General features: G+C 38.0%; 1 protein-coding gene across 1 annotated transcript; it reads left to right on the plus strand.

Annotated features, from left to right (window-relative positions):
- The first annotated feature begins 493 nt into the window (after positions 1-493).
- Positions 494-3,573, plus strand: LOC148865919 (protein kinase PINOID-like). The gene is made up of 2 exons (XM_088974806.1): positions 494-1,967; positions 2,650-3,573. The coding sequence occupies exons 1-2, from the start codon at positions 1,393-1,395 to the stop codon at positions 3,428-3,430; spliced, it is 1,356 nt and encodes a 451-aa protein (XP_088830932.1). The 5' UTR covers positions 494-1,392; the 3' UTR covers positions 3,431-3,573.
- The last annotated feature ends 21,371 nt before the right edge of the window (positions 3,574-24,944 follow it).

Genomic DNA, 24,944 nt, shown 5'->3' on the forward strand with positions numbered 1-24,944 from the left:
GAGGATTATAGGGATTTTTTTTAAATCGAGTAAGAAATAGATGGATTGGGCAATTTTAGCAAAAAAAAAATAGATGGATTTGGCAAAACATAATTACACATTTAACCCTGCATGGCCAGATATTTCCATACATGGATACGTCATATTGTGAGGAGATATGATACATGATACGGTCCACCAGGGCTGCATTAATCGGCTAACCGCAATGGAAGTACAAGCGAAATAGATGGAGAAAACTAGAATACCCCCTAGTTTTCTTCGATATTACTAAAGTGCCCCCAATTGCACTCTGAACCTCTGAAGCGTGACGACCATTGGCGACACGTGAAAGCCCGACAAACGACCAATGAGGCACGTGTTAGCCAGGAAAAAAGCCTGTCTACTGTAGATACACGAGCGCACGATAGAACTACTGTTCCTCACGTGTCAAAGTAACCATGGTTAACAAGGGTGAACCCTTTGCCTTATATCATACGCCGTGCGTATATAACACACAACAACCATTATCGTTGCCAACCGTCCAACCCGAACGATGGCAGCAGAGAAAACGAAAGCTGGTTTTGGCTTTTGTTTTTTATGTCTCTCTCTCTCTCTCTCTCTCGCTGAGAGAGTCTTCACTCTTTAACAGTCGAAACTGATTTTGAAAACGATGAGAGATAGGCTGGTAGGACAGAGAGAGGCTTGATCTACGGAAACCCTAATAACTTTGTTCTGCAAGCAGAGAAAAGCTGCGATTTCTGGGTATAGTGAACAGTGTTTTGACAAAGGGTTGAAGCGGAAGGTCCTTTAATGGCGGTTCAATCGATGTTTATTGGTGAGGAGAAGAAATATAGCACAGGAGGTGTGCTCAAGGCGAAAAGGACGCGTTTTTGACGGTTCGTTGCGGAAAAACGAATCTGGGTTGTTTTTCGATTGTCGGAGACAGGAATTTGGACTTGGAGACAACGATTCCAAGCTTTCAAAGAATCAAGGCCTCTCCTTTTTGGCTGTTGTCGTGGTGTTTTCTTAGTGTCGCGTCACGATCCTCGGATTTCTTCGATCTTCTTCGTATCTGATTCGAGAACGAGCGGAGAACGTACAAGAAATACTAGTGAAGCCCCCTGTTTCCTCACGTTCCGAGGATAGCTCATCGGTCTTTGCTTGCTGGAAGCTTTCTTTTCCATTTTTTTTCTCTTTTTTGAGCTTTGATTATTGGTGGAGAAAAGATTAGATTCGGCTCTTGTTTGATTTCTTCGATACTAGCAGTAGTTGCTTGCATTGCTCTGCGTGGTTGGGAAAAGGAGATGCTTTATATATCTCCGAGAGCTTTTTCAGACGAAAAGCAGTGTTGGAAGGAGATCTTTCGAGTCTGAAAAGAGCGTCGTAGAGGTGAAGTTTGTGTTGGACCTTAAAATGTACGAGTTATTGAGGGATTCAGACGGTGAAATCGGTTCTGAAACTCTAAATTCTAGCCAAAGTTCGATGAGCAGCGATAGCTGCAGTAGCTTCAGTCGTCTCTCATTTGACGCTCTTGAAATCCCCGCCAAAGCTTCTTACTCTCAGGAGAGCTTTGCCTTGAAGCCTCACCGGTCGTCGGATTACGCGTGGGAAGCCATTCGTTCCGCCACTTTCCACCGCAAAAACGGCTTGAGCTTTAGAGACTTCAAGCTCATTCGCCGGATCGGGAGCGGCGACATTGGGAGCGTTTATCTGTCCCGTCTGAGAACACACGGCGCCGGCGAAGACGGCTGCTATTACGCGATGAAGGTGGTGGATAAAGAAGCGTTGGCATTGAAGAAGAAGGTCGAGAGGGCGGAAACGGAGAAGCGGATTCTGAAGATGTTGGACCATCCTTTCCTGCCAACCCTTTATGCAGAATTCGAAGCTTCGCATTACACTTGCGTAGTCATGGAGTTCTGCTCTGGTGGTGATTTGCATACTCTCAGACACAAGCAGCCTGGAAAACGTTTCTCGTTGAGCTCTGCAAGGTACGTTAATGGAAACTCTCCTTTTTTTCCCATACAAATATTTAAAAAATGGAAAAATACTATTTTACAGATCCTGCTTCTTATGGTCTGAGTATTAAAAGGATATTATCTGCTCCCCAACTTAGTACAGAGATACTATTTAAAATTACAGAAAAGCTGCAACTTTTTGGAGTTAGAAACCTTTATCACCAAACAAAAATTGCAATCTTTAAGCAAAGAAAATGGCTCTACCAAAAAATTAGAAAAGAAATTACTTCTGCTTGTTCTTTCTGCAATTGGATTAATCTTAAATCCTGTTTGCAGTTTTTTTTTTTCTTTTTGTTCTCTTCTGCTACGGTGATGACTCAGATGCTTGTTATCGAAAACTTCTCGTCCTCTGTTTCACAGTCCGTAGTTCTCCGTTAATGGAAAATATCCATTTCCCTATTTTCTGTAAATACATTCTTCGGAATATTTATTTTCTTCGTTGCAGAGGTTTTCTGAAATCCTCCGCCGAAAATCTTACTTTCATATCGTTTCCTTTTTTATCAGCCATTGCAGCAGGAAATCGCGGATTTTCGAGGATTTTGATTTCCATATTTTGCTTCTTTGAACTAGACCGATTTGAATCGGGCTGAATCGGATTGCACTCGTCTGTGTCAAGATTAATTTTCTGATTCTGTGATATTTGGGGATTTTTCAGGTTCTACGCAGCGGAGGTTCTTGTAGCTTTGGAGTACCTCCACATGATGGGGATCATCTACAGAGATTTAAAACCAGAGAACGTTTTGGTTAGATCCGACGGTCACATCATGTTATCAGATTTTGACCTCTCTCTTTGCTCTAATGCAATCCCAGCCGTTGAATCCCCTGACTCATCGCCCGACCCCACAACTACTTCATCGCTGTCCTCGACTAGCCGAGCGCGTACACGTTCGTCCTCATCGTTGTCTTGCCTTTACAACCGGCTCTTCCGGTCGCGTAAGGTGCGGACCGTGTCAATGAACCGCCGGTTCGTTGCAGAACCGGTTTCCGCCCGTTCATGCTCCTTCGTCGGGACTCACGAGTACGTAGCACCAGAGGTGGCTGCCGGGAAGTCGCACGGAAACGCCGTAGATTGGTGGGCCCTTGGGATCTTCATCTACGAGCTTATCTACGGCCGTACACCCTTTTCGGGCGAGACAAACGAAGCTACGCTGCGAAACATAGTGAAAAAGCCGTTGGTTTTCCCGACGGAATCTCCGGCTATTGCGTCAGAAGTCCATGCACGTGATCTGATCTCCGGCCTACTGGTCAAAGATCCGGCGACGAGGTTGGGGTCGAAAAGGGGAGCGGCCGACGTTAAGACACACCCCTTCTTCAAGGGATTGAACTTCGCCCTTATACGGTCCTATAAACCACCGGGCATTCCGAGTCTCCGGCGCGTCTCGTCATGCCACGAGCGGTTGAAGAAATCGTCTTCCTCCAAGTTCGACTACTTCTGAGTTCTGAGTTTTGGATACCTCCACGTGCCACGTGGCAAGATTTTTGATCTTCCTACCCAGCACAGTGCGACACTGTAAATTCGGATTTTCTCTTCTCATCTATTGTACTTCGACAGTTAATACCACTGGAACGTTGGCCGAAACGTGTCGTGTCGGGCTACAGGAATCGGATACCATAATATAATAAAAAATAATTTATCGGGTACGGGCAGGTATTACTGGCTCCAGACATGACAAAGACAAAACCTATCTAATGCTGATCAGATTTCAAACGGCACTAAATTATGTACGTGTGAATTGGTCTTGGTACTGCATTTATTATAGACTTTGACCCTAATTAGGTCAGTGTTAAGAGTGCCTATCGGCGCACGTTAGGGGGCCCCAGGCTTTTTAAAAAGTAGAGAGAATCTCAGCCATTAGATTGGGTGACCATGACATCACCATTGGGGAACCAATGGCACGGATACCCATGTTAATCTTTTGACTGATGGATCCAATTAGTGTCTAATGATCCTTGGTATCCGACATTAGGGGTTTATAATAATGATCACGTGGCAAATAGGAGAGTTGTGGGGTATAATTGAGACAAGCAAAGGGTTCTTGTAACGAATCAACGGTCCAAATGGAGATTAGTTTATTAATAATATAGGTGAAGAATTAGGAAGTAAGGAAGACACAAAGGGACGAGGGAGGAGCCGAGGAGGGAAAGGGGGGACACATGGGGCTGTCCATGTGATCACCTGCCAACCAAGCAGTCCAACCAGGACCAGCTCACTTAAAGCACTGTCTCTACATTACTGTTCCAAAACACCCCCACCTCAGAAAAAGAAAGAAAGAAGGCAGCTGTTGCAGCTCCTAACCAACCAGTTTCTTACACGTTTCCTACTGCATAACCTTCCACGTGGTGACTTTTTAGACCAAACCAAAAGGGCAAAAGAGAAAAGGGTTTCTCTGTATAATGAGTCTGATTATATATAAAAGGGTAATTTCCAAGGGAAGCCATTGGGGTCGACTTTTGCTGCCTTTTTGGGGATATAATTAGTGCTTCTTGGATTTAATTTATTGCTCATTGGAATGAGAAATTTGGGGATGATCTAATTTGAGTGTCTTTCCAAAGGCCTTGACTTTTTACACAAACAAAGACATTATCACATTCCACACTGCTGTCTTCAAGTCAGGTGAGGAAACAGGCTCTGGAAATTTTTATTTAGAAAGTGGAGGGTGTCACCAAGATTACCTAACACAGTATAGAAAAATAGAAATATATAATATATATATATAGAGAGAGAGAGAGAATAACTAATTAAAAAGGTTTGTTCTCAGAAAGGAGGGAGAAAAGAGAGGGAAGTGGGTGATTGTTAGGTTCGTGTTTGTCTGATATAACTGTAGAGGGTATTTTGAATTACCCAATGATAGATGTTTGAGGAATCGGTGAGAGATTGAAAGGTCAAGAGGATTTGAGCTTTTCCATACAGTTGCTTAAATTAGGAAATGATTCCTAATCAGGGTTAAGTGTGTGAAAAGTAAGAGGCAGATTTGAGTTGTGGTCCTGTACCTTGGTTTGGTCATTATTTGAAGTGAATCAAAGCTGTTGCCTCAAGGAGTGTCAATGTCGCCAATAAAATTAAGGGTGTCAATGTCATTCAAATGATGCCAACGGTTTGGAATTTAGAGTTCCATTGTGACTACAAATCTAGTATATTAATAACTTACTCCCTTCTTATTGTATTATTCTACAAACCCTTCATTCATGTACCACCCAAACCCAAGGTTCTAAATTTAGATACTTATCAGGCCGTATTGGTCAATATGTATTGTATCAGGGCTTTCTCGATACGTCACTACAGGGCTGTTTCGGGTGAGCAACTGGTTCAGGAGGTAGATTGGTCTTAAACGGCCCCTTTAAATTAGATTAAAAAAAAAAATCAGTACCAATACGCCCTACTGGTGTATCAATATTTTGAACTTTGCCCATAGGGCCATACCCCTTCTCTCTAAAATGCATCCATTCAGCTGGACCGGTGGTTCATTGGATGATTAAACTAAACAGTTGTGCACAGAAACAATCACAATCAATGTTTTCAAAATTGACCCAGAAATAGAACTGCATTCTAATGAATGTACCTGCAATGTAATAAACTAAAAGAATAAAAATATAAAAATTTACACAAAAAAAAAGTAATATCTCTAATCAGAAATAAATATGATAGTCCCAAAAATGTGGCCGTCTGATGGATCAACCAGCCAGTTCAACCGTGGGCTAAAAATATTGATTAATATTAACAAAAACATGACCCGTCAAATGCTCTCCAAGCTTTTTTTTTTTTTTTTTATTTGTTTTCCAATGGCTAAGATGATAGGGACTGGCCAAAAGATGGTCCTAGGATTGGCTAAGGGGTCATTAGTAACAACTAAAGTGGCTGAACCGAATAACTTATTATTTTGTCTCTAAATGGCTGAACTTAAAGTTAGATTGATTATTTTACTCGACAAATATTTTATTATTTAATTATTTTATTTACTAAAAGACAAAGATATGAGTGATTTAGTTCACCCACTTCAACCATTATCATCAGCACCAAGTATTTTTCTAAACCAAAATCCTTGTCTTCAGTATGCTTTTTAAACTATTATCAATTAAAGTGAGCCTAATAACAAAGACTAATCTTTTGCCCAAAAAGACACTGGAGAGAAGAAAATTTCCACCATTTCAACAAGTCCTGCAGACGCTGATACTATCCCAACATCACCAACAAATATAGAATTACAAGTAAAGTTGGATTAATACTAGAAGAAGAGAAGAGTATAATATAAGTATATGCTCGTGTTTTCTTTTATTAGAAGAAGAACTAAGTATATGCTAAGTGATACGCTTTTGTACATATTATATTCATCACTTCATTGTAATATTTTATTATCTATTTGATCCGATGTTGTTGGATTTAGAAAAGAAGAAAAATGATGATAAAACTAGATTTTCACTAAGAGGATATTTTAAATGTAGTGTGTCATGGGAAAGGGGCAACAAGATCAAGCATCACTAGGTTGAAGAGATATCAAGGGTTCTTTTTCATGGCTTAATTTAAAACAAACCTATTTTTAAGCTATAGTAGCTTGTTCTTTAAGCTAAACTGATTTATAACTACTTGGGGCCTGTTTGGGAGGGCTGAACTGAAGATTCAGATAAGTTTGATCAGCCGGGGATCAAATAAGTCACCAGAGACATACACATAGAAACATCTGTGTCAACACGGCGGCCCCCTTAAGCGAAACAGCATCAGAAGGACGTGACAACTAGAGCATAGAGAGTGAAGATGGGAGGCTGACAAAGGCTTGGTATAAATATCCACAAGCTGGTCCACTAAGGCTATGTTTGGTTTGAAGGAAAAAGTAGAGAAAGGAAGGGAAAGGTAGGAAAACCTATACAAAACTCTTTCCTTCAAAAAGGAACATACTGAACAATTAAGGCCTTCTTTAAAATCAGGTTCGAAGGAAGTGGAAATCCACCTCCACATGTTTAGTTCACGCTTGAAATCAGGGTGGGTAAACAAATATGTTGTGCCAACGTTATCACAAAAGGCTAGTAGAAGAGATGAAAGAGGAAAACCAATTATCTGTAAGTAGGGATTGAATCCACAACACTTTAGTGACTGAATTGTAAAGAGCTCAAAACTCAGCCTCCATACTGCATAGGCAATCGTAGGCTGCTTCTTGGAGCTCCAGAAAAAACCTGTTGTCGCCCATGAAGACAACAACTATTCCTATAGAACAGTTGTCATTAGAGCACTCTTTCCAATCTGCATTAGAGTATACTCGAAGGAAAGGAGAGAAAGATGAAGAGAAGAATAGTCCATGATCAAGGGTACCCTTTAAGTAGAAAAGAATTTGCTTAATAGCTGACCAATGCTCAGATGTAGGTGCATACAAGAATTGACAAACCTTGTTAACAGAGTGTCAACACCTAATTTTTGCTTGACCACTTCACCCTACTTCTTTATACCCTCCTTTCAAACCAAAAAATGTGGAATCACAACCAGATCAAATTGAGACTTTATAAAGACAAAAATCCCTCTTTTGACTTAATCCATAGGACAAATAAAAATCTCGAGATCAATATCGACATCTAATCAAATATGGCCTATAGACTTAGAAAACTATATATTAGTCACACATCCACCATTCGTCATGCCAACTTCCTTTTTGATGGCCCTGATCCCACACATCCATCACCTCAAGATCATTAGGACACAACCAACAAGTGAATCCCACTACAAGTTTACAACGATCAACCCCAATGCTAAGTTTCCATTCTAATGACCCTATGCAACTAGAATTAGAAAACCTAGATTAACCATTTATTTTTTAGATCTGAACTGTCCACTTGATTTCTTACCTTAGTCCGTACCTACCCACTAAATTTTAGCTCAAACTTCCCCTGTTTGACCCACTATGAAGCCAGATCCTAACTTTGGCAAATCTTATTAATTAAAGCTTATCATCCATCATTTGGATTTTTTTTGGCCAATCAAAACTAACCACTTTGTTTGGAAACCCAAAAAACCCTGACACGTCAAATTTCATGACTAAAACCCTCCATTAGACCATTAAGAAAGTGAGATTCCATTTCAAGCCTTCTTGTTAATTAATAAACCTAGACCCAAACCAAATCTATTAGTCTGCATCTCAGATCAAAGATCTATTACTTCCATTAGATTCAAGACATTCAAAAGTATCTATTCACCAAATTTCATCCCAAAATTCCCCCATTTGACTTTTCATTAAGCAAAGATTTTATTTCAGTAAATCTCATTTATCCAAACTTGACAGCCATAAATCTCCATAATCCCGACCCTATTTAACCAATCAAACCTCACTATTATGTTTAGATACCCAAAAAACCACAACACATCAAACTTCATGACCTAATTCGCCCATTTGACTGTTAAGATAGGAAAATGTCATTTTGATGCACCATGTTGAATTACCACTTCATCTATCACAATTTGAAACCTCAAAAGTGTAATGACTGATATCATATCCATTCTTGACCAGCTCAAACACTTGGACCAATGAAATTAAGCCTAATAATCCCAAAAAGCCCCCACTTAAAACTAAGAAAAGACAAAATCACTTTTAAAAGTCCATCAAATTTATGCTTTTTGCCACTGACAGTTAGACCTGTTCATGGGCCGGGTAACTCGACGGGCTGGCTCAGCCCGACCCGACCCCCGGACAAGCTTGTAAATAGATATTAGACCGCGAGCTTGACCTCATGCCTAAAAGCCCGAGCCCGACTGTTTTACAAGCCGGGCTCGGGATTTGCCACAAAAGCTTAGCCTGACCTGACTTATATATATATATAGCTTTTAAACCCTAACCCTTCTCATATTTCATTCTTTCTCACTCTCAACTCTAACCGGTGCCACTAGTGACCGACAGTGAGTTCGTTCCCGTTTCCCTCTTTTCATTCTCCACCCTTCCTCTACTGGCATTGGAACCATCATCGTTGACATCCTTCTAGGGAATACCAACGAAGACAACCTCTACTGCAACTTACAATCACTCACTCAGATTGCCGAGAACTTAACCGAACAGAACCACACATCATTGTCATCGTGAGCCTTGTGACTACCTCCCTTTTCTGATATGTTATGACTTTTCCTTTTCTTGGATTTTTCTTGTGGGTCCAATTGATATCCATTGTTGATCGCAACCCGGAAGAAAAAAGGGAAAAAGATCTGACCGCTTCTGAAGCTTTGTTCATCTACGGACTACCAATGGTTTTGCTTGAGCCCGTGATGATGTAAAAGAAGAAGAATGCGACACCTTGTTTTCCAAGAAAATTTGTTCCGTTGATCTGTTGATACCAGAACTCTTTGTTTGCCTCATTCCACCACCATCACCCCGTTATCTTTTTTTTTTTCTCTCTCTCTTTTTTTTTTTTTATTTTAACTACATACACCAATGTGAATTGAATTCTATTTGCATCTAGTTTTTTCTCCGTGCCCATGGTTTTTGTGTAATTTCAAAATAGGAGGGCAATACTCAACTCTAGTTATTTTTAATGGTCTACTAGATGATGACGAAAAAGAAAAATAAGTTTTACTTGTTTCTCTCTTTTCCTTGATGTTTTAATTTAGTTGTTGATGAACAATAGATGATTGTTTTCCCTTTGCACCGAGCAACAAAGTTGTATACACAGTCGAGCTTCAGGCTCGAGCCTGAAAAAATCCTATTAATGAAGAGTAAAAGCCCGGCCCGACCCATGAACAAGTCTACTGACAGCCCCAAATACGAGAATGCCATGATAAGCACGTCCCAAACTCCCATTGGATACACAAGACCCATGAAAACCACCCCCAAATCGAAAAAAACATTTCACCAAAGAAGAAAGCGTGATTGGACACCATTTCCTTTGAAAAATCTTTATCCATTTTTGTGAAAAAGTTATCTTTATGTCTAGGCTCTATAATTGAATGAATTTCAGAACTATTCCCCTCTTCTTCTCTATAAATACATGCCCAACTCCAACTAGAGGAGAAGGAAGGAGGGGGAGAACTTCGTGGAAAATTTTAGAAAGAGAAGAGAGATCAAAAAGGGGAGGAGAGACCCAAAAGAGCATTTCCTAATCTCTAAGATGCCCTTAGTCACCTAAAATCCCAAAGCATCCAGAGCTTAAACTTCAAATCCACTCCTCAGTTTTTAGCTACAAGATTTGAAACTAAAAAGCACACCATCCATCCCAATATCTCATTCAAGTTTCTTTGAAATTGTCCCCATTGCTAGAAAACTCCTGTCAAGGTCATATACGAGAGGTAAGTTTCATTTTAATGTTTAAACCTGAATTCGTAAATCTTTGTTTTTAGTGTTTTGGGTTGCTTAAGGTCCTGAAATGATGGGAAATTTGCATTCCCGGTTTTATCCGGATTGAGAAAAAGAGGTAGAGGGGTGAAGGTCTTAGGGAAATTAGTACCTAAGACCCAATAACAGCACTTCAAATCAATTCTAGGTAAAGTTAGGAGCATTTTTACCTAATTTCTAGAGCCCTGAGCAACCTCTTTTCATTGGTGTTTTGTTAGAATTTGACCCTGAATTGCTCCCACTTTGTATCTTGGAGAGAGGAGTGGCTAACACCTTCCCCTCCCAATCCTTCCAGATTTAGAAACTCTCGGTTGTGTGTCTTTTCTTGTGGAGAACAGAATCACTATCAAAGAAATTAATCGACTTTTCAAATCTAAAATGAGGGTCCATTTCCTCTGAAAAATGGGTGGTGACTCCATTTCTTTGAGCCGGCCCTGAGCTTCCTAGAGGTCACAGCTAATGACTCCACTAGGGAAGATTAGGACCATTATCGGGTTTTGTTTAGGCTCAATTTTTGTGTTTTGTGTTGATAAGACTAAAAGTTACGAAAAGGCAATTCAAAATCACGCCTTAAGAAGGCTGGGCATAGTAGACCTTCCTAGCATGGTTCAACATTGCATTTCAGCATTGCTTGGTGCGGAAGACCTCTCCCTTACACGTTGATATCACATCCTAGGCTTATTGAGCCTAGGCAAACCTTTCTAGTAGAACACATTATCTTTATCATACCTGAAACCGCACCCAAAATCGCATCTTCACCAAATCGCAACCAAGGCCTCACCCAAAACACATCTTCAAAATCACACATGTTCTCAGTCTCATTACATTTCAGATAGCTAAATCGCACATTCTTTCTATCTCATCGTGCTAGAGAAGTTCAAATTCGCTGCTTCCTTTATGTCCATTGTAGCCTAGAAGTTCAAAATCACAGGTTCTTTCATCTCATCGCAACCTAGAAGTCCAAAACCGAACCTTCTCTCAATCTCATTTTAAATAGTCAAATCACACATTCTATTAATCCTATCATAGCCCAAAATTACAAAATCACACCAAAGTTCAGTCCCATCACAAACCACAACATCAAAATCACACCTTCCTTTCTGCTCATTACACTCTAGAACTTGGTCATCACACCTTAGAATTTGTTCATCACACCTCAGAACCTTCTCACCACACATCAAAGCATGCTCATCGCACCTTAGAACCGACTCATTGCATCTCAAAACTTTCCCATCACACCTTAGAACCTTCTCATCACACATCAAAGCATGCTCATCGCACTTCAGGACATGCCCATCACACCTCAGAATGCCTTCATCGCATCCTAAATCACACCCATATACACTTCCGGCACCTTGTTATCGCATGCACCCTCCATCATGGTGCATTGTTTTTTTTCCTTTTTTTTGTTTTTTTTTGGGGTTTTTTTCTTCCCCCCTCTTTTCCTTTGGTAATCCCTCAAAATTTGTAGTTTTCTCTTTCTCTATAATTGAATGTGATTAGCCTTGTTTTTGGGTAGAGTAAATTGTATTTGTTTCTTGTTACGCTCTTTCCTTTCTTTTGTTTTAGTTAAAAATGCATTAAGAGAACTTAGCTTCTATTAGTCCCTAAGTGTGGCCACCTAGAAACTTGTAAAATTACTTGTAAACTCGAACATGTGGCTGCATTCTCCCCTTATTCTTTGCCTTATCTTTATATCTTTCTTGGATGTTTGAACACTCACAATTCGCGCACACTCTCATGTAAATAGAATTAGAATCCCATTTTACCTATTAGAAGAAGGATAGTAGGTGTGTGCCTCTGGATTTTGATCCTCAAAGGCTCCACCAAAACCTTCAAGCTAGCCACTAACAAAAAAGCTCACTTGTCCATGGGTGGAGGTTTGAAGGCTAGCAACCTTATTGAAACCTCAGGGTCTAGAACTCTCCTAACAATTTAAGCATTGCACCTAAAGTACCTATACATAGAAGCCTTAGATGAAAGTAGGATAGAGGAACTATAGTGTAATTAGGACTAGGACACCATGAGTGTTGCACTATGTGATTGCCATCTTTAGAAGTATGGAAAAACAAAACAAAAAAAAGAAGATTTAATCTTCCACCAACCGAAAGCAATACCCAAGCCCAAATTTCCAAATGTTATCTGCATCTAAGCTAGATCCCAATTAAGCTTCAACATATCAGAATTTTGAATCAAAGTCAAATAACAATAATAACGTAAGATAAAATATCAAAACCAATTAAATAAAAATATCAAGATCAAATCTACAAATTGCATCTAAGATTCAAATTGCAATAATAAAAAATTAAGGATAAGAAATATAGGAATTATGATCAAAATCAAAACTATAATTATCATATTTGAAACTCTCATCTAAAATGTCCACATTCCTAATCTAGGTTTTTGCTCTTGAGAAGTAGCATCAAGAGGCCATTTTTTACCCCTTTTATTATTTGCCCTATGCCCATCTCTTGGCTACGTATATGCATGGCTCTATGAGTTCATATATTGAGAAGTAACATCAAAACTTCACCTTGACCCACTCTAAACTTCGAGAGTATCTAGTAGATGTATATGGTAAAGGGTCTAACCCTCCCTTAACTAGTATGAAAAGGATACTTCATTCCCTCAACCGAACTTAGGCCAAATAAAACATTGGCTCTATGAGTTACTCTTGAGAAATAACATCAAAATGCCACTTGGACCTTCATACCTTCGACACTTTGGGATGTCCAATAGATACACATATGGTGTAAGGATTGATATTCCCTTAGCTAGTATCAAATAGACATTCTCATGTTCCCTCATAAACTTTCAAACTCAGATATCCTTCTTGTTCTTCTCCAGTCCAAACTGATTAAATGTTTGACCCAATGAATTTTTTCTTAAGAAGCAACATAAAAAATGTTGTCATTTCATTTATCTAAGGGTGTTTGTCAAATAAACATGGCATGGGGACTAATTACTCTTGACATTCCCTTCTAATCTTAACATTTTCAAAACCCAAAAGTCTTTTCTATATCAGAACTTGATCCTAACTACACCACTAACTACTCAGGTCCCAAAATTAATAATAAAAAAGAAGGAAAAGAACAAATGTACCAAATAACATCAAATTCCAATACCTAACCCACAATAAAAATCTATTCTAGAATCATCTAATATAAAAATCCATCAAATCAACAAAAAACAATAAAATGAAAGCTCATCAAAATAAAATTGTCAAACCATCAAGTTCTATTGTAAGGATTGTCAAATAAAGTCTCTTAATCAAATCCTAACTCACATAATTTCAAGTCATGTATAGTCAATTGCAAAAATCAATATTCCATAAACTTATCAAAATTTGTGAATACTCTTTCAATCCTATCAAATTTGGCAAAGTTAATCAAGTTTGCTCAAACCCCAAAAGATTTATTAAAGTTTCTTAAAACAATGAATTTGTTTTCCATTTTAAAGTTCAACCTTGATTCTCACTTTCTAAATGTTTTGCCCAATTTTCAACAGGGGTCCACTAATTTAAGACATTCCCCTTGCATAACCTAGTCTAGTTGCCCATAGATCATTACACATCCTTGATAGGTTCCCATAAACCACTCCAAGGAAGCTATCCTATCTAATCACCTATATAGTTAGCCTTCTTAGGACCCTTCTAATCAGTAACTGCACCCACTGTAGAATCGATAGCTCCAAAATCACATCAACCTAAGCGCTTCATACAAGTCTATTACCTCAACCTCATCCATAGCACCTTACACCCTTGCCAAGTCAAGTTTAACCTCAATCAATTCTTACTTAGGATCTAAGATCTAGTTATCATAGTCATAGTAGCCTTGATAACTTTAGGTGCATACTAGGGGCTGGTTGGCTTTGTTGTGGTTTTCCATGTTTTTGCCCCTACTTCATCATTTTCATGAACATATCACATGTTACCACATGTTGCATCACTAGAACCAGTCCTTAGTCCATGCTAGTCTATTCCCACCTGCTAGATGCCTACAACCTAGATTGATACCCTCATAGAACCATTAACATAGACCTTTGAGACAACAAACTTTAATACGTCTAGGCTAGCCTTGCTCTAATGGAATAAAACAAAGTGGTACAACACCAATCAAACATATTTAATGTATTGACAGTTCAAAACTACTCTTAAACCAAAATAACCCTTTTTGGATTGTAATAGAGCAAGTCTCTCATCAATCTCCCACTGAGCAAGAGTTGTCGATTGTGCTTTATCAAGAAGAGTTGGCCAAGATGAAGGAAGACATAAAGAACATATGAGCATCCCAACTAGAAGAGATAATTGAGTTCAATGCTTTGTGCCCTCACCCCAACATTAACCTTTCTGAGAATGTTAAAATCCCAAAATTCCACAAGTACAATAAAAATCAATACCCATAAGTATGATGGATTTAGATGCCCTCACCCTAACGTCACCCATGGCATACCCAATGCCATTTGCAAGAGTTTTACTAGTAAACTTAGCAAAAGACACTATGGGTGATGAAACAACCTTAGTGCCCATCCATTTGGGTACACTGCAACAAATCAAGAATATAATACCTCTATAGAGCATCAACAAAGTGACGAGCTTCAAACCCTAAGAAATAATTTAAGAATTCGATGTTCTTAAGGGGAAGCTTCAAGAGAGGGTAGTGATAAAGTGTGCTGATAGAAGAAGAAGAATTGCCCTAAATAATAATATCATCAACATAGAGTAACATGTAAATGATGACAACACCTTGATGATAATAGAAAAGAGTGGGATTAGCCTTACTACTTTTGAAACCAAGTGTGAGAAGTTGGGAACTGGGGTAAGAAAACCAAGCATGGGCAGCTTAAGACATCCCATAAAGTGCTTTTTACAGTTTACACACATGAGACGAGAATTGAGGGTTCCTTTGATTGATGAACATAGATATCCTAAGTTATAACACCATGCATGAAAATATTATAGATGTCAATCTGAAGAATGCACCAACCCATAAACAGCCAAAGAAAGCAATAACCAAACTAAGAATCTAGTTGAAGCCTTGTGCTATAAGTCTTTTTGGATTTAATTTCATTGGAGATTAAATCCAATGGGTGTTTGACTAACCGATTTCATAGTAGAGTGCACCTACACATGGACATTGGTAAATGGTTTTAAAGTTCCCGCCAAAATCTTTGTTTTTGTCCTATTTTCTCTTTTTTAAATCTTGTCCCACATTGGAAAATTACAACGCTTTCTTTGGGCTTGTAAGTGGGAACTGACTTACATTCCCCTTAAAAATATAAAAGGAGAGTATAAAGATTTGCTACCATGCAACTCATGCATGCGTGCATGTACATGTGCTATGCAATGAGACACTTTAGAGGCACACTTTGCTCGCACTTCTCATGTACCCCTATATTTTTAACATAGAGGTGCACTGAAGTGATATGCAATGAGATGTGCAGAAGCCACTTGCAATTTGTGAATCACAAATCACAAATCACAAATTCAAGTTGCAAATTGTGATTTTCAACCTGCAAATTATGACTTGTGGTTCATATATAGTGACTCAAAAAATCAAATTTAATCTAAACCACACATAAGGGTATGTTTGAGCTTTTAAGAGGCTGAATCATGACTGTAAATGACTTAAGTTAATCCAATGGTCATAATGTGCAGGAGCCACTTGCAATTTGTAAATCACAAATCACAAATTCAAATTGCAAATTGTGATTTTCAAACTACAAATTACCACTTGTGGTTCACATATAGTGGCTCAAAAAACCAAATCTAATATGAACCATGCATAAGGGTACATTTGAGCTTTTAAGAGGCTGAATCATGATTGTAAATGTCTTAAGTTAATCCAATGGTCATAACTTGATCAGGTGTGATCAAGAGAGACTATTCAAACATTAATACTCATTAATTTGGAATAGTAACTGAATTTGAATTTGTGATTGTAGAAACATCCTCTTCAAATAGACATGCTTCTTTTCAAGGTGACTCTATAATCTATAAAAGGATGTTAATCAAGCCAATTTTTTACATAAGTTTCGCTCATTTCTCACTACACAAACACTCTTGTCTCTCTTAGTCAAAACTACTACTGTTTCATAGAAGGTTTCATTGGAGATTCTTTAACTTTGTTTGTTGCACTTCTCACCCTAGGCTTTATTGTATCTTGAGAATGAATTTGCCAATAAACTAACAACAAACTTAGAAAAATTGAGTGGGGGCAAATAATGTTCTGAAGACTATCTTTAGATACTCCTCAAAACTTTTCCTCTAAATTTCTGTAACTATTTTCCCAACAAGTTTAAACTTGTAGCAATTGGCACTACCATTGGATCGCCTTTTGATTTTATAGACCCACTTAGTTCTGATGAGGTTCATTGACAAGTAATATGCAACTAGAGTCCATATTCCATTCTAAACAAGTGCATCAAACTCTTAGGCCATTACGTCTCTCTAATTGATAGACCTCACATTCTTAGTATAGTAGGTGGGTCCACCCTAGAGGGACCAATATCAACTAGTAATGCAACAAAAAAGGATCTTTAGTCACCAAGAAGGATTGAGAAGTGTTTCTAGTAGAGGTCATGCTACAAGTAATCATAGTGTTGATGTCTAGAAGAAAGAGGAGGGACTGGTAATAATTCCTGAACATGTCTTGTGCAAGACTAATGGGTGCTTATAGAGGAAGCAGTAGATTGTGAAGGTTCAAATACAGCTTGTGGAGAGTCTACAAAAACCGATTATGGGATGGTGTTGTGGTAAGAGCTACAGGAGGCAATACAACATAGAGGGAAGGCAATAGTACATGTACTTGCTGAATATTTCCTTCTGCTAATTGATTAGGTTCTGGTAGGTAGCCCTAGAAAAGTAATTTCATCAAATATAACATGCCAGTAGATGTACTCACAACGAGATGAAGGATGGAATTAAGCACCGATAGCCTTTAGATGTGCTACTCTAGCCAAGGAACATATATTGGAGCTATTTGTATGCAAACTTGGTTTTGTTGTAAAGTTTAAGAATTGGTTAGCAAGCACACCCAAAAGAAGGCAAGAAGGTGTAGTATGGTTTCTTGCCAAGAAGTAGTTCAAATAGAGAAACATTGCAACTTCTTGGACATGTAAAGAACATGATAAATATTTTGTAAAGAAAAATTATGCTTGTTGATTGTAAGGGAAGAACAACCAACATGTTTAATAGGAAGAGTAGTACCATTTCCTATTTTAACTTGATTACAACATCATATTCAACCTTGGACTATAGGTTGTCAAACTCATGAGTGTTATGATGTGTGGCACCCAAGTATCATGCTGAATCAAATCCAAAAGTGATGCTAATGTTAAATGCAATAGGATTAGCAAACTCCTCATGGTAAAATAAGCCATAGTATCAATCCTCCTGTGGTTCATCTTAATCTAAAACAAGGCAAACCTGCAATCTTCTTTCCTGATGAAGTGCTAGAAAAATCTTATGATGTTCTCAAATGGGCACTAGTTGGAAAATGTATGCATGGCCTCCCTCATCTATCAGAGATCAAAGACTTTCTTTGCAAAACATTTTGCCTACAGAATGAGGTATGGATTATTTCCTTGGATTCAAAGCATGTTTTGATTAGATTTGTTGATGAAAGTGACTTTTAAAAGCTATGTATGCATGAATTCTTTAAAGGAATTATAGTTGATAAGGGCAATTTTTTGGCCCTAATATCAATAAAATTAATCCTTTTAATATAATTTCTAAAATATGTTAATTTTTTTTAAAATATATCAAATAAGGGAAAAAACATTGTTCATCTTCTTCCTCCTCCAAACCACCGAATAAATCTCTCTCAAGATTAATAAATATTTTCCCCATCTCGTTTCCACCCTAGCCCCACAAACCTCAATGACCACTATCCACCAGCGCCACTACCATCGCCTCTGCCCACGTCTGGAAACACTAATATGACAACATGCCTCTACTACACCAACCAGTGGAGGGATTGGGATGAATACATTCGAGTGGAAGAGAATAAATAGAAGCTTTCTAAAGATGACAAGAAGATTGTCATCGTCATCAATGTCATCAGCTTCATCTAGGTGCAGCTCATCGGTGATGGAGTGGGCAAGTTGTATGGATGAGAGCGAGTTGCAAAGCTCATCTGGGTTTTGTTTTCTGGTTTTTGCCTGGAGGAATTAAATCAAAGATCAATTGGTGCATCCTCAAAATAGGATTTTGTTTGCAAAGCCCATCTGGGCTATAGATATTTAGTATTTCTTTTTACAAGGGTGAACAAAAAAGTAGAGATTTATGCTTGAGAGAGATTTATTCAGTGGTTTGGAGGAGGAAGACGATGAACAGTGTTTTTGCCCTTTTTTGATATATTTTTTAAAAAGTAACCTATTTTAGAAATTATATTAAAATAATTATTTTTATTGATATTAGGGCCCAAAAGTTTTCCTAATCAACTATAATCCCTTCTTTAAAATTAAATCTTTTACTTTTATACTATTCAAATGGGTTCTAGATTTTGAACCAAGTTGGGAATCGTCAGTTGTACCAATCTAGATATTTCTTCTTGTTCTTCTAATTAATTTTTTTGTGGAAAATTTGCTTAGGTCAATCGCCATGGTGATTGGACTAATTATAAAGTTTGATCAGGCTATTGTCATGCCTTCAAGGACTTCTGTAGCCAGGGTTTGCATTGAACTAGATCCATTGAAGCAACTCTCGTCTATGGTTTTCTAGACATGATGGTGCTTGGTAGGATATAGTTTATGAAAACCTCCCCTCTTACCATGAAAATTGATACAAAGTCAACCACTCTTTTGATGAATGCAAACTTAATAAATTAAAAAAAAAAAAGATCTGATAAACCAACGACTCATGAGGCCTTAAAGAAAAATAATCCTGGTGCAAAATCAGTAGAACATTATGTTCTAGTTGCAAAACCCTTGAAAAATTGTCATCTGGAATTGATAATGTAGAAGTCCATGGGCCTATGCATGGCCCATGCACAACCTCCACGGACACTAAAGACTCCAGGCCCATCAATCTCAAGTAACCAAATCTTTGGGACTCTTCTAGATAATTAACCTATCTGGATCAACTAGGATAACTTTGATCTACATTCAAGATAGAAGCTATCCTGGATAACCCTCATTTAACCTAAATAATGTATATCATTGGAACTTATCCCTTGTAACTCTTAATGTAATTCAATCACCGTGATTATAAATAGAGTGGCACTCGGCCCTAACCAGTTAAGGTTAGCCGAATTATTATTTTTTTTTCTATTGTTCTATTTTAGTTTTATTATTATCTTTCTCTCTATTTGTTGTTTTAACTGGTATTAATGATTCAATATTTGGCGATAAAGAGACAAGTATTACTGACCCTGTAGTCATTTCTGAAAATGAGAACGAAAAGTAGAAAGACTCGATGGCGAGTCCAGGTGATCAACAAAATCATATTGTTAATGATGAAGCTTCGAGACCATGCATAAATCATGTAGTTCATTAAGTCATAGACATTGTTGCCCCGGTAATTGAGAAAACATGCACCCCATTTTCCAAAGATGATATCACAATGGTACGGAAAAAAGTTGATATTATCAGTGACATCTCTAAGACTCACTCAATCTGAGCATAGAAAATGTGGTATGCCTGTTCCCTTGGAAGAACTAAAAGGCTTCCAAGATAAAATTGCAGATAAGGTGATTGCCATGCAAAAACTATTTGAATATAAAGAATAAATAAGTGCCCTCCGTATTGATGTTGAGAATGGGGATGTAACCCACTCTCTTTTGTCTACAGATAATCATGGTGTTCAGCCAATAGAGGAGGAAACAATTGTTGAATCTGCATTATAACAAGTTAAACGAAAAGGATAGAAGAAAAACAAAGATTACAATGTTCACCCATCTAAAAAACGTATTACTAGATCCCAAACGATTAAGGTAAGTCCTCTTCTTTTCATGATTAATTAATATTTTAGCATGGAGTGCTAGGGGTCTGGATAAGAGACCCACTATTTGCTGCATTAAGAAACTTAAAAACTCACATAATGTGGGACTGCTAGACCTGGCTAAATCTAAAGTGCCTGCCACCAAGATGCATTCATTAACACAAAGAGTGAATTTTGGTGGTTATCTAGTGAACAACGAAGATGATTTTCTGTTGGTAGTGCTTTCGCACCCATCACCAAGATGCTAATGTAAGTACATGTGTAGGTACCATGGCAAGGTGGAGGTTGGTCAGTCTTTGAAGGTTCAGAGATGGCGGTGGGAAAGAGAGAGGATATAGGGAAGAGAAAAGGAGAGAGGAGATAAGGGAGTTGCCTCTTTGTGAGAAACCTAGGTCAGAATCATCATTGTGTTGTCTCCCCCTGGGGAAGAATTGCTCTCCCCCTTTTATAGAGAGGAAGTTAAGGTTATCAAGGAAGAAATTCTTTTCTGTTAGGAAAGGGGATCTTTTCTGTTAGGAAAGAAGATTTTTCCTTTTGTTTGAATATTAAAGGATCATTATTAGAGAATCCCATCCCTTTTGGATTCTTTCCGTATGTGACCCTATTATACTGATGTGGCATGGGTGGCATCATTGTTTCGCGGGCGTACTTTCATTAAACCCGCATGTGTAGTTTAAAGGCGCACGTGTAACAGACATTTATTCCCGATCTACTGTGATTTCATAGTTTTGTAATGGTGTCGTGTTCATCGTAACTCCGTGTGTGTTCGGGGTTCATCGTAAATCCACGCATGTTTAGGTTTCATCACAAATCCACATGTGTCTTAGTTTTATCACAGATTTGCACTAATCGAAGTTTATCACGATCTGTCTCAGTTATGACTTCATCACAAGCGTGTGATGGGTTATGGATTCATCATAGGCGTCCATGTAGTGTTGGCTTGACACCCTCTATACTTTAATAGTCTTAGCGACCACTATGTACCTACATGTAGTTTACAATCATCGGGACTACGACGAAGATGCTAAAAGAAAACCATACAGAGAAATCCTAATTAGGACACCTCTATAATGGCACAACAACACTTTATCAAAGTGATGTAAGGGTCACACACTTGCAGTGAGCACAAAAGGCCATCCAACACTTGCAATGAGCATGAAATGCCTTCTGGGACCTATGATGAGCATAGTGTGCTATCCGAGACTAGCGATGGGTTGAGAATGATAACACAACTCTGTGACGAACTCAGTATACTACCAACATCCTACGATGAGCATAGAATGGCAACTAACATTGTGATGAACGATAAACCAACCCAAAGCTGGTAATATATGCTCATAGGAAACTCGCACTCCATATAGTTACGGCAAGCCGTGATGAAACTCTTCAAAGATGATTTACAGAGACATCTGAATGCATTAGACAATCAAAAGTCCCGACACATGCCTATAAGAAAACCCATGAAGGGGTCCTTAGGAAAAGGAAACTCTATTCCTAGAGAGTCTCATTAGACACGTGGTGAAACCTTAGTGGAGTTCATTTGATAGCCGACATGAAGATAAAGATCCCCTTTCCTAATAGGGAAATGTCTCTTTTGGGATCTTCTCCTAATAGTTTCAAGATCCCATTTATAAAAGGATAACAACTCTCCCTCACATCAAACACTATTGAACCCTAGGGTTTCTTTGAGCTCTTTTTCTCTCTCTCTCTCTTCCTCTTTCCCTTCTTCTTTCTTCACAACCATTCTCTTGGACCTTCAGAGGCTTGAGCAAGGCATGGTGAACATGGAGTCTATGGTACTTACAACACTCATTGTAACATGATACATTTGACCCTTGATTTTGGTAAACAACCACCTTCCTTGTAGATATCTGGGGGTTTCTCTCCACAAAGGCAAGGCAAGGAAATCCATGTTTGATGAATTGATGAGGAAAGAAACTCAAAAATTGAGTCTTGGAAAGAGAAACTACTCTCAGTTGGAGCAAGAATTACTCCCTTCTATGCGGATGCAGTTGTTGATGGTTTTTCATATCCCTAAAGCTATTATGTGAAGTCTTGAAAAACAAATCGCCACTTTCTTTGATTCGTTCTGAGGAGGAGAGCAAGCATAGTTGGGTTTCTTGGATTGATGTCTGTAAAGGGTGGTCTTGGGATAAAAGGTTTGGTTGAATTGTGTAAAGTCTGTAGACTTAATTTGGAGGGTTTTAACTCAGGATGGTTGTTGGTCCAAGTTCTTCGATGCCAAATTTCTTTTTAGGTGGCAATCATAGGGGAAATAAAAAGGTTCCTCAACCTAGAAAATTAAGATTGGTTTGTTGGACCATCTCTTTGCTTGCACTACTTGGCATGTTCAATCTAGTAATATATCTTTCTGGCTAGAAAATTGGTGGGTTGATGAACCTCTTTTCAGCTATGCTTTAGATCCATCCCTATAGGATCAACCCCTATTGAATAGCATTAAGGATGGCTCGGATATCCGAGTGTGGAAACACTAAAATTTGGACCACTAGCTTTTAGTAGTTTATTGGGCATATATTCCTAATATTTAGACCCAATCAACTAGAGCTTGGTTACTTTTTTGGCTCTTACAGGGGGCAGAGAGAGAGAGTGCAATTCTTAGGTGAAAGAAATCATTGTCTCTATCCCTTTCTTTATCACTTAGGAAATTTGGAAAGAAAGGTGTAGACATAAATATGAGCGCCAATACAATTATTCTCAAGATTTAGACATGGATTCAAGAAACGTGGTCCAACTTTCTTGGATCACTTGATCCTCGAATCTTTAAATGTTAAGCCTCTTCAAGACCGATGTCCAATAGCCCGTAGTGTTCTAATGCGCCAACCTAGAAGTTGTTGGACAAAGGTTAATGTAGATGAAGCCTCGAGAGGCAATCCCACTGCTTCAAGTGGTGGAAGGTGTCTGTCTTTAGAGATGATCATGGGCAATTCATTTGTTTTCCTTTTCCTCCTATATTATGGGTGCACCTCCAACATTGTTGCTGAATTCAGGGCTATTTGTAACACTATTTTTCATGCCAAGTCATTGGGTATCTCGCATCTCATTGTCGAGAGCGACTCCAAAGTTTTGATCTAATTTGCTCTAGGTCCTCTTCGCCTCTTCCAAACTCCAATGGACCATTCTTCATTGGATTGATGAGATTTCATATTTAATGGCCAACATGAAAATCAATTTCTCTCATATTTGTTCGTGAAGGTAATGATGCAGTAGCGGATGGGTTTGCAAATTTGGCATGTGATGGCTCTTAGAGCTTCCTCTTTTACTCTAAGAGAGTACCCTCCCATGTGCTGCATAAGGCTATAGGCTTTGTTGTAAATAAGGCTATATGGTTTTTTATGATATTTTGAGTGCTGTACGCATATTGTATCTAGGCTTGGGGAAAGGTGAGCTACATCCTCCCCTATACGTTTTTGAGCACAGTGATTTTATTACTAAAACTTTTAAGGTGGCCACCCCTCCACCTAGGATAAAAAATGGAATATAAATGGATTATACATTTTTTTTTGATGTTTTCTTCAATGTTTCAACCTGTTAGTGAATCAAACAGTTGAACCATTCAAATCATCATTCGACCCTAATTCTAATTCTGGGTTTCCTAAAACCTATCCTATTCAACTTACTTTTTTTATATTTATAAAAAACCCTTGTATTGTACATAATAGATGGATGACATGTCACGAGTTGACTCGTCCAACCTCGGACAATTGAACTATTGATTTGTGACCTAGAGGAAAAAAATATTCAGACTCCAAGTTAGTTTTTAAAACATCGATTTTATTTGTTGGGTGAAGTAAATAATATTTATTCTAAAATACAAACTACTTGGTTAATTAACTTAAAATAAACTATTTTAAGTGGAAGTAGATTCTTTAGTCTAATAATATACCATTAAGTATCTTCATTTTAATATAATTAATCTTTATTAATAATTACAATTTAATGTAAATATATCTAATATATATAATTATAGTTAAATTGAAATGGATATAGATATAGGTAAGGTTCATAAATTTTAGGCAATTTAATGGAGTAACAAAGAGAAGAGAGAATTAGTGGCAACATTAATTAAAGGAGAGAAAGAGAGTTATGACATAATTAATGAGGACATATAATTAAAAGAGTTAATGGGAAAGAGGAGAGAGAGTTAATGGTGAGTTAATGATGAAGAGTTAAAAGTCTTAAAGGTGATTGGCCACTTAAGTTATTCGGAGAAGTACAGATTTTCCCAATGCAGATTTCTGATTTCCACTACAGAGCTATAAACATTCAAGAGATCAACAACCCACACTCTATGCACTAACACCCGCCCATGAATTGACATGAATTCTGAGTTGGCACCTACCCGACAGTACTTTGAGCCTACAAATTCTGACCCTGGGCTGATCAGTCACTCTCTCTAAGTTATTTTGTTCAATTTTAAAATTAAAATTAAAAATAAAAACTAGAAAAAAGTGCCTTTCAGAAGAAACCAAAAAATAGGAAAGTGCCAGCTTGGCACATTCCATTTTAATATATAGATATAGATTTGAGAGTAGAGTAAGTTATTGGAGGAGAGAGAGTTAACATAATGATTAATATGGAGAGATAATTAAAGTAGTTGATGAGAAAGAGAAGAGAGAGTTAATGGTGAGTTAATGAGGAGAGATGAAAGTGTTAAAAACTTAAAGTTGATTCATCATTACTTGATTTATTTTT

The sequence above is a fragment of the Nelumbo lutea genome, chromosome 3, assembly GCF_056320005.1.
Source record: "Nelumbo lutea isolate HS-2025 chromosome 3, American lotus-T2T, whole genome shotgun sequence".
Taxonomy (NCBI): Eukaryota; Viridiplantae; Streptophyta; class Magnoliopsida; order Proteales; family Nelumbonaceae; genus Nelumbo; species Nelumbo lutea.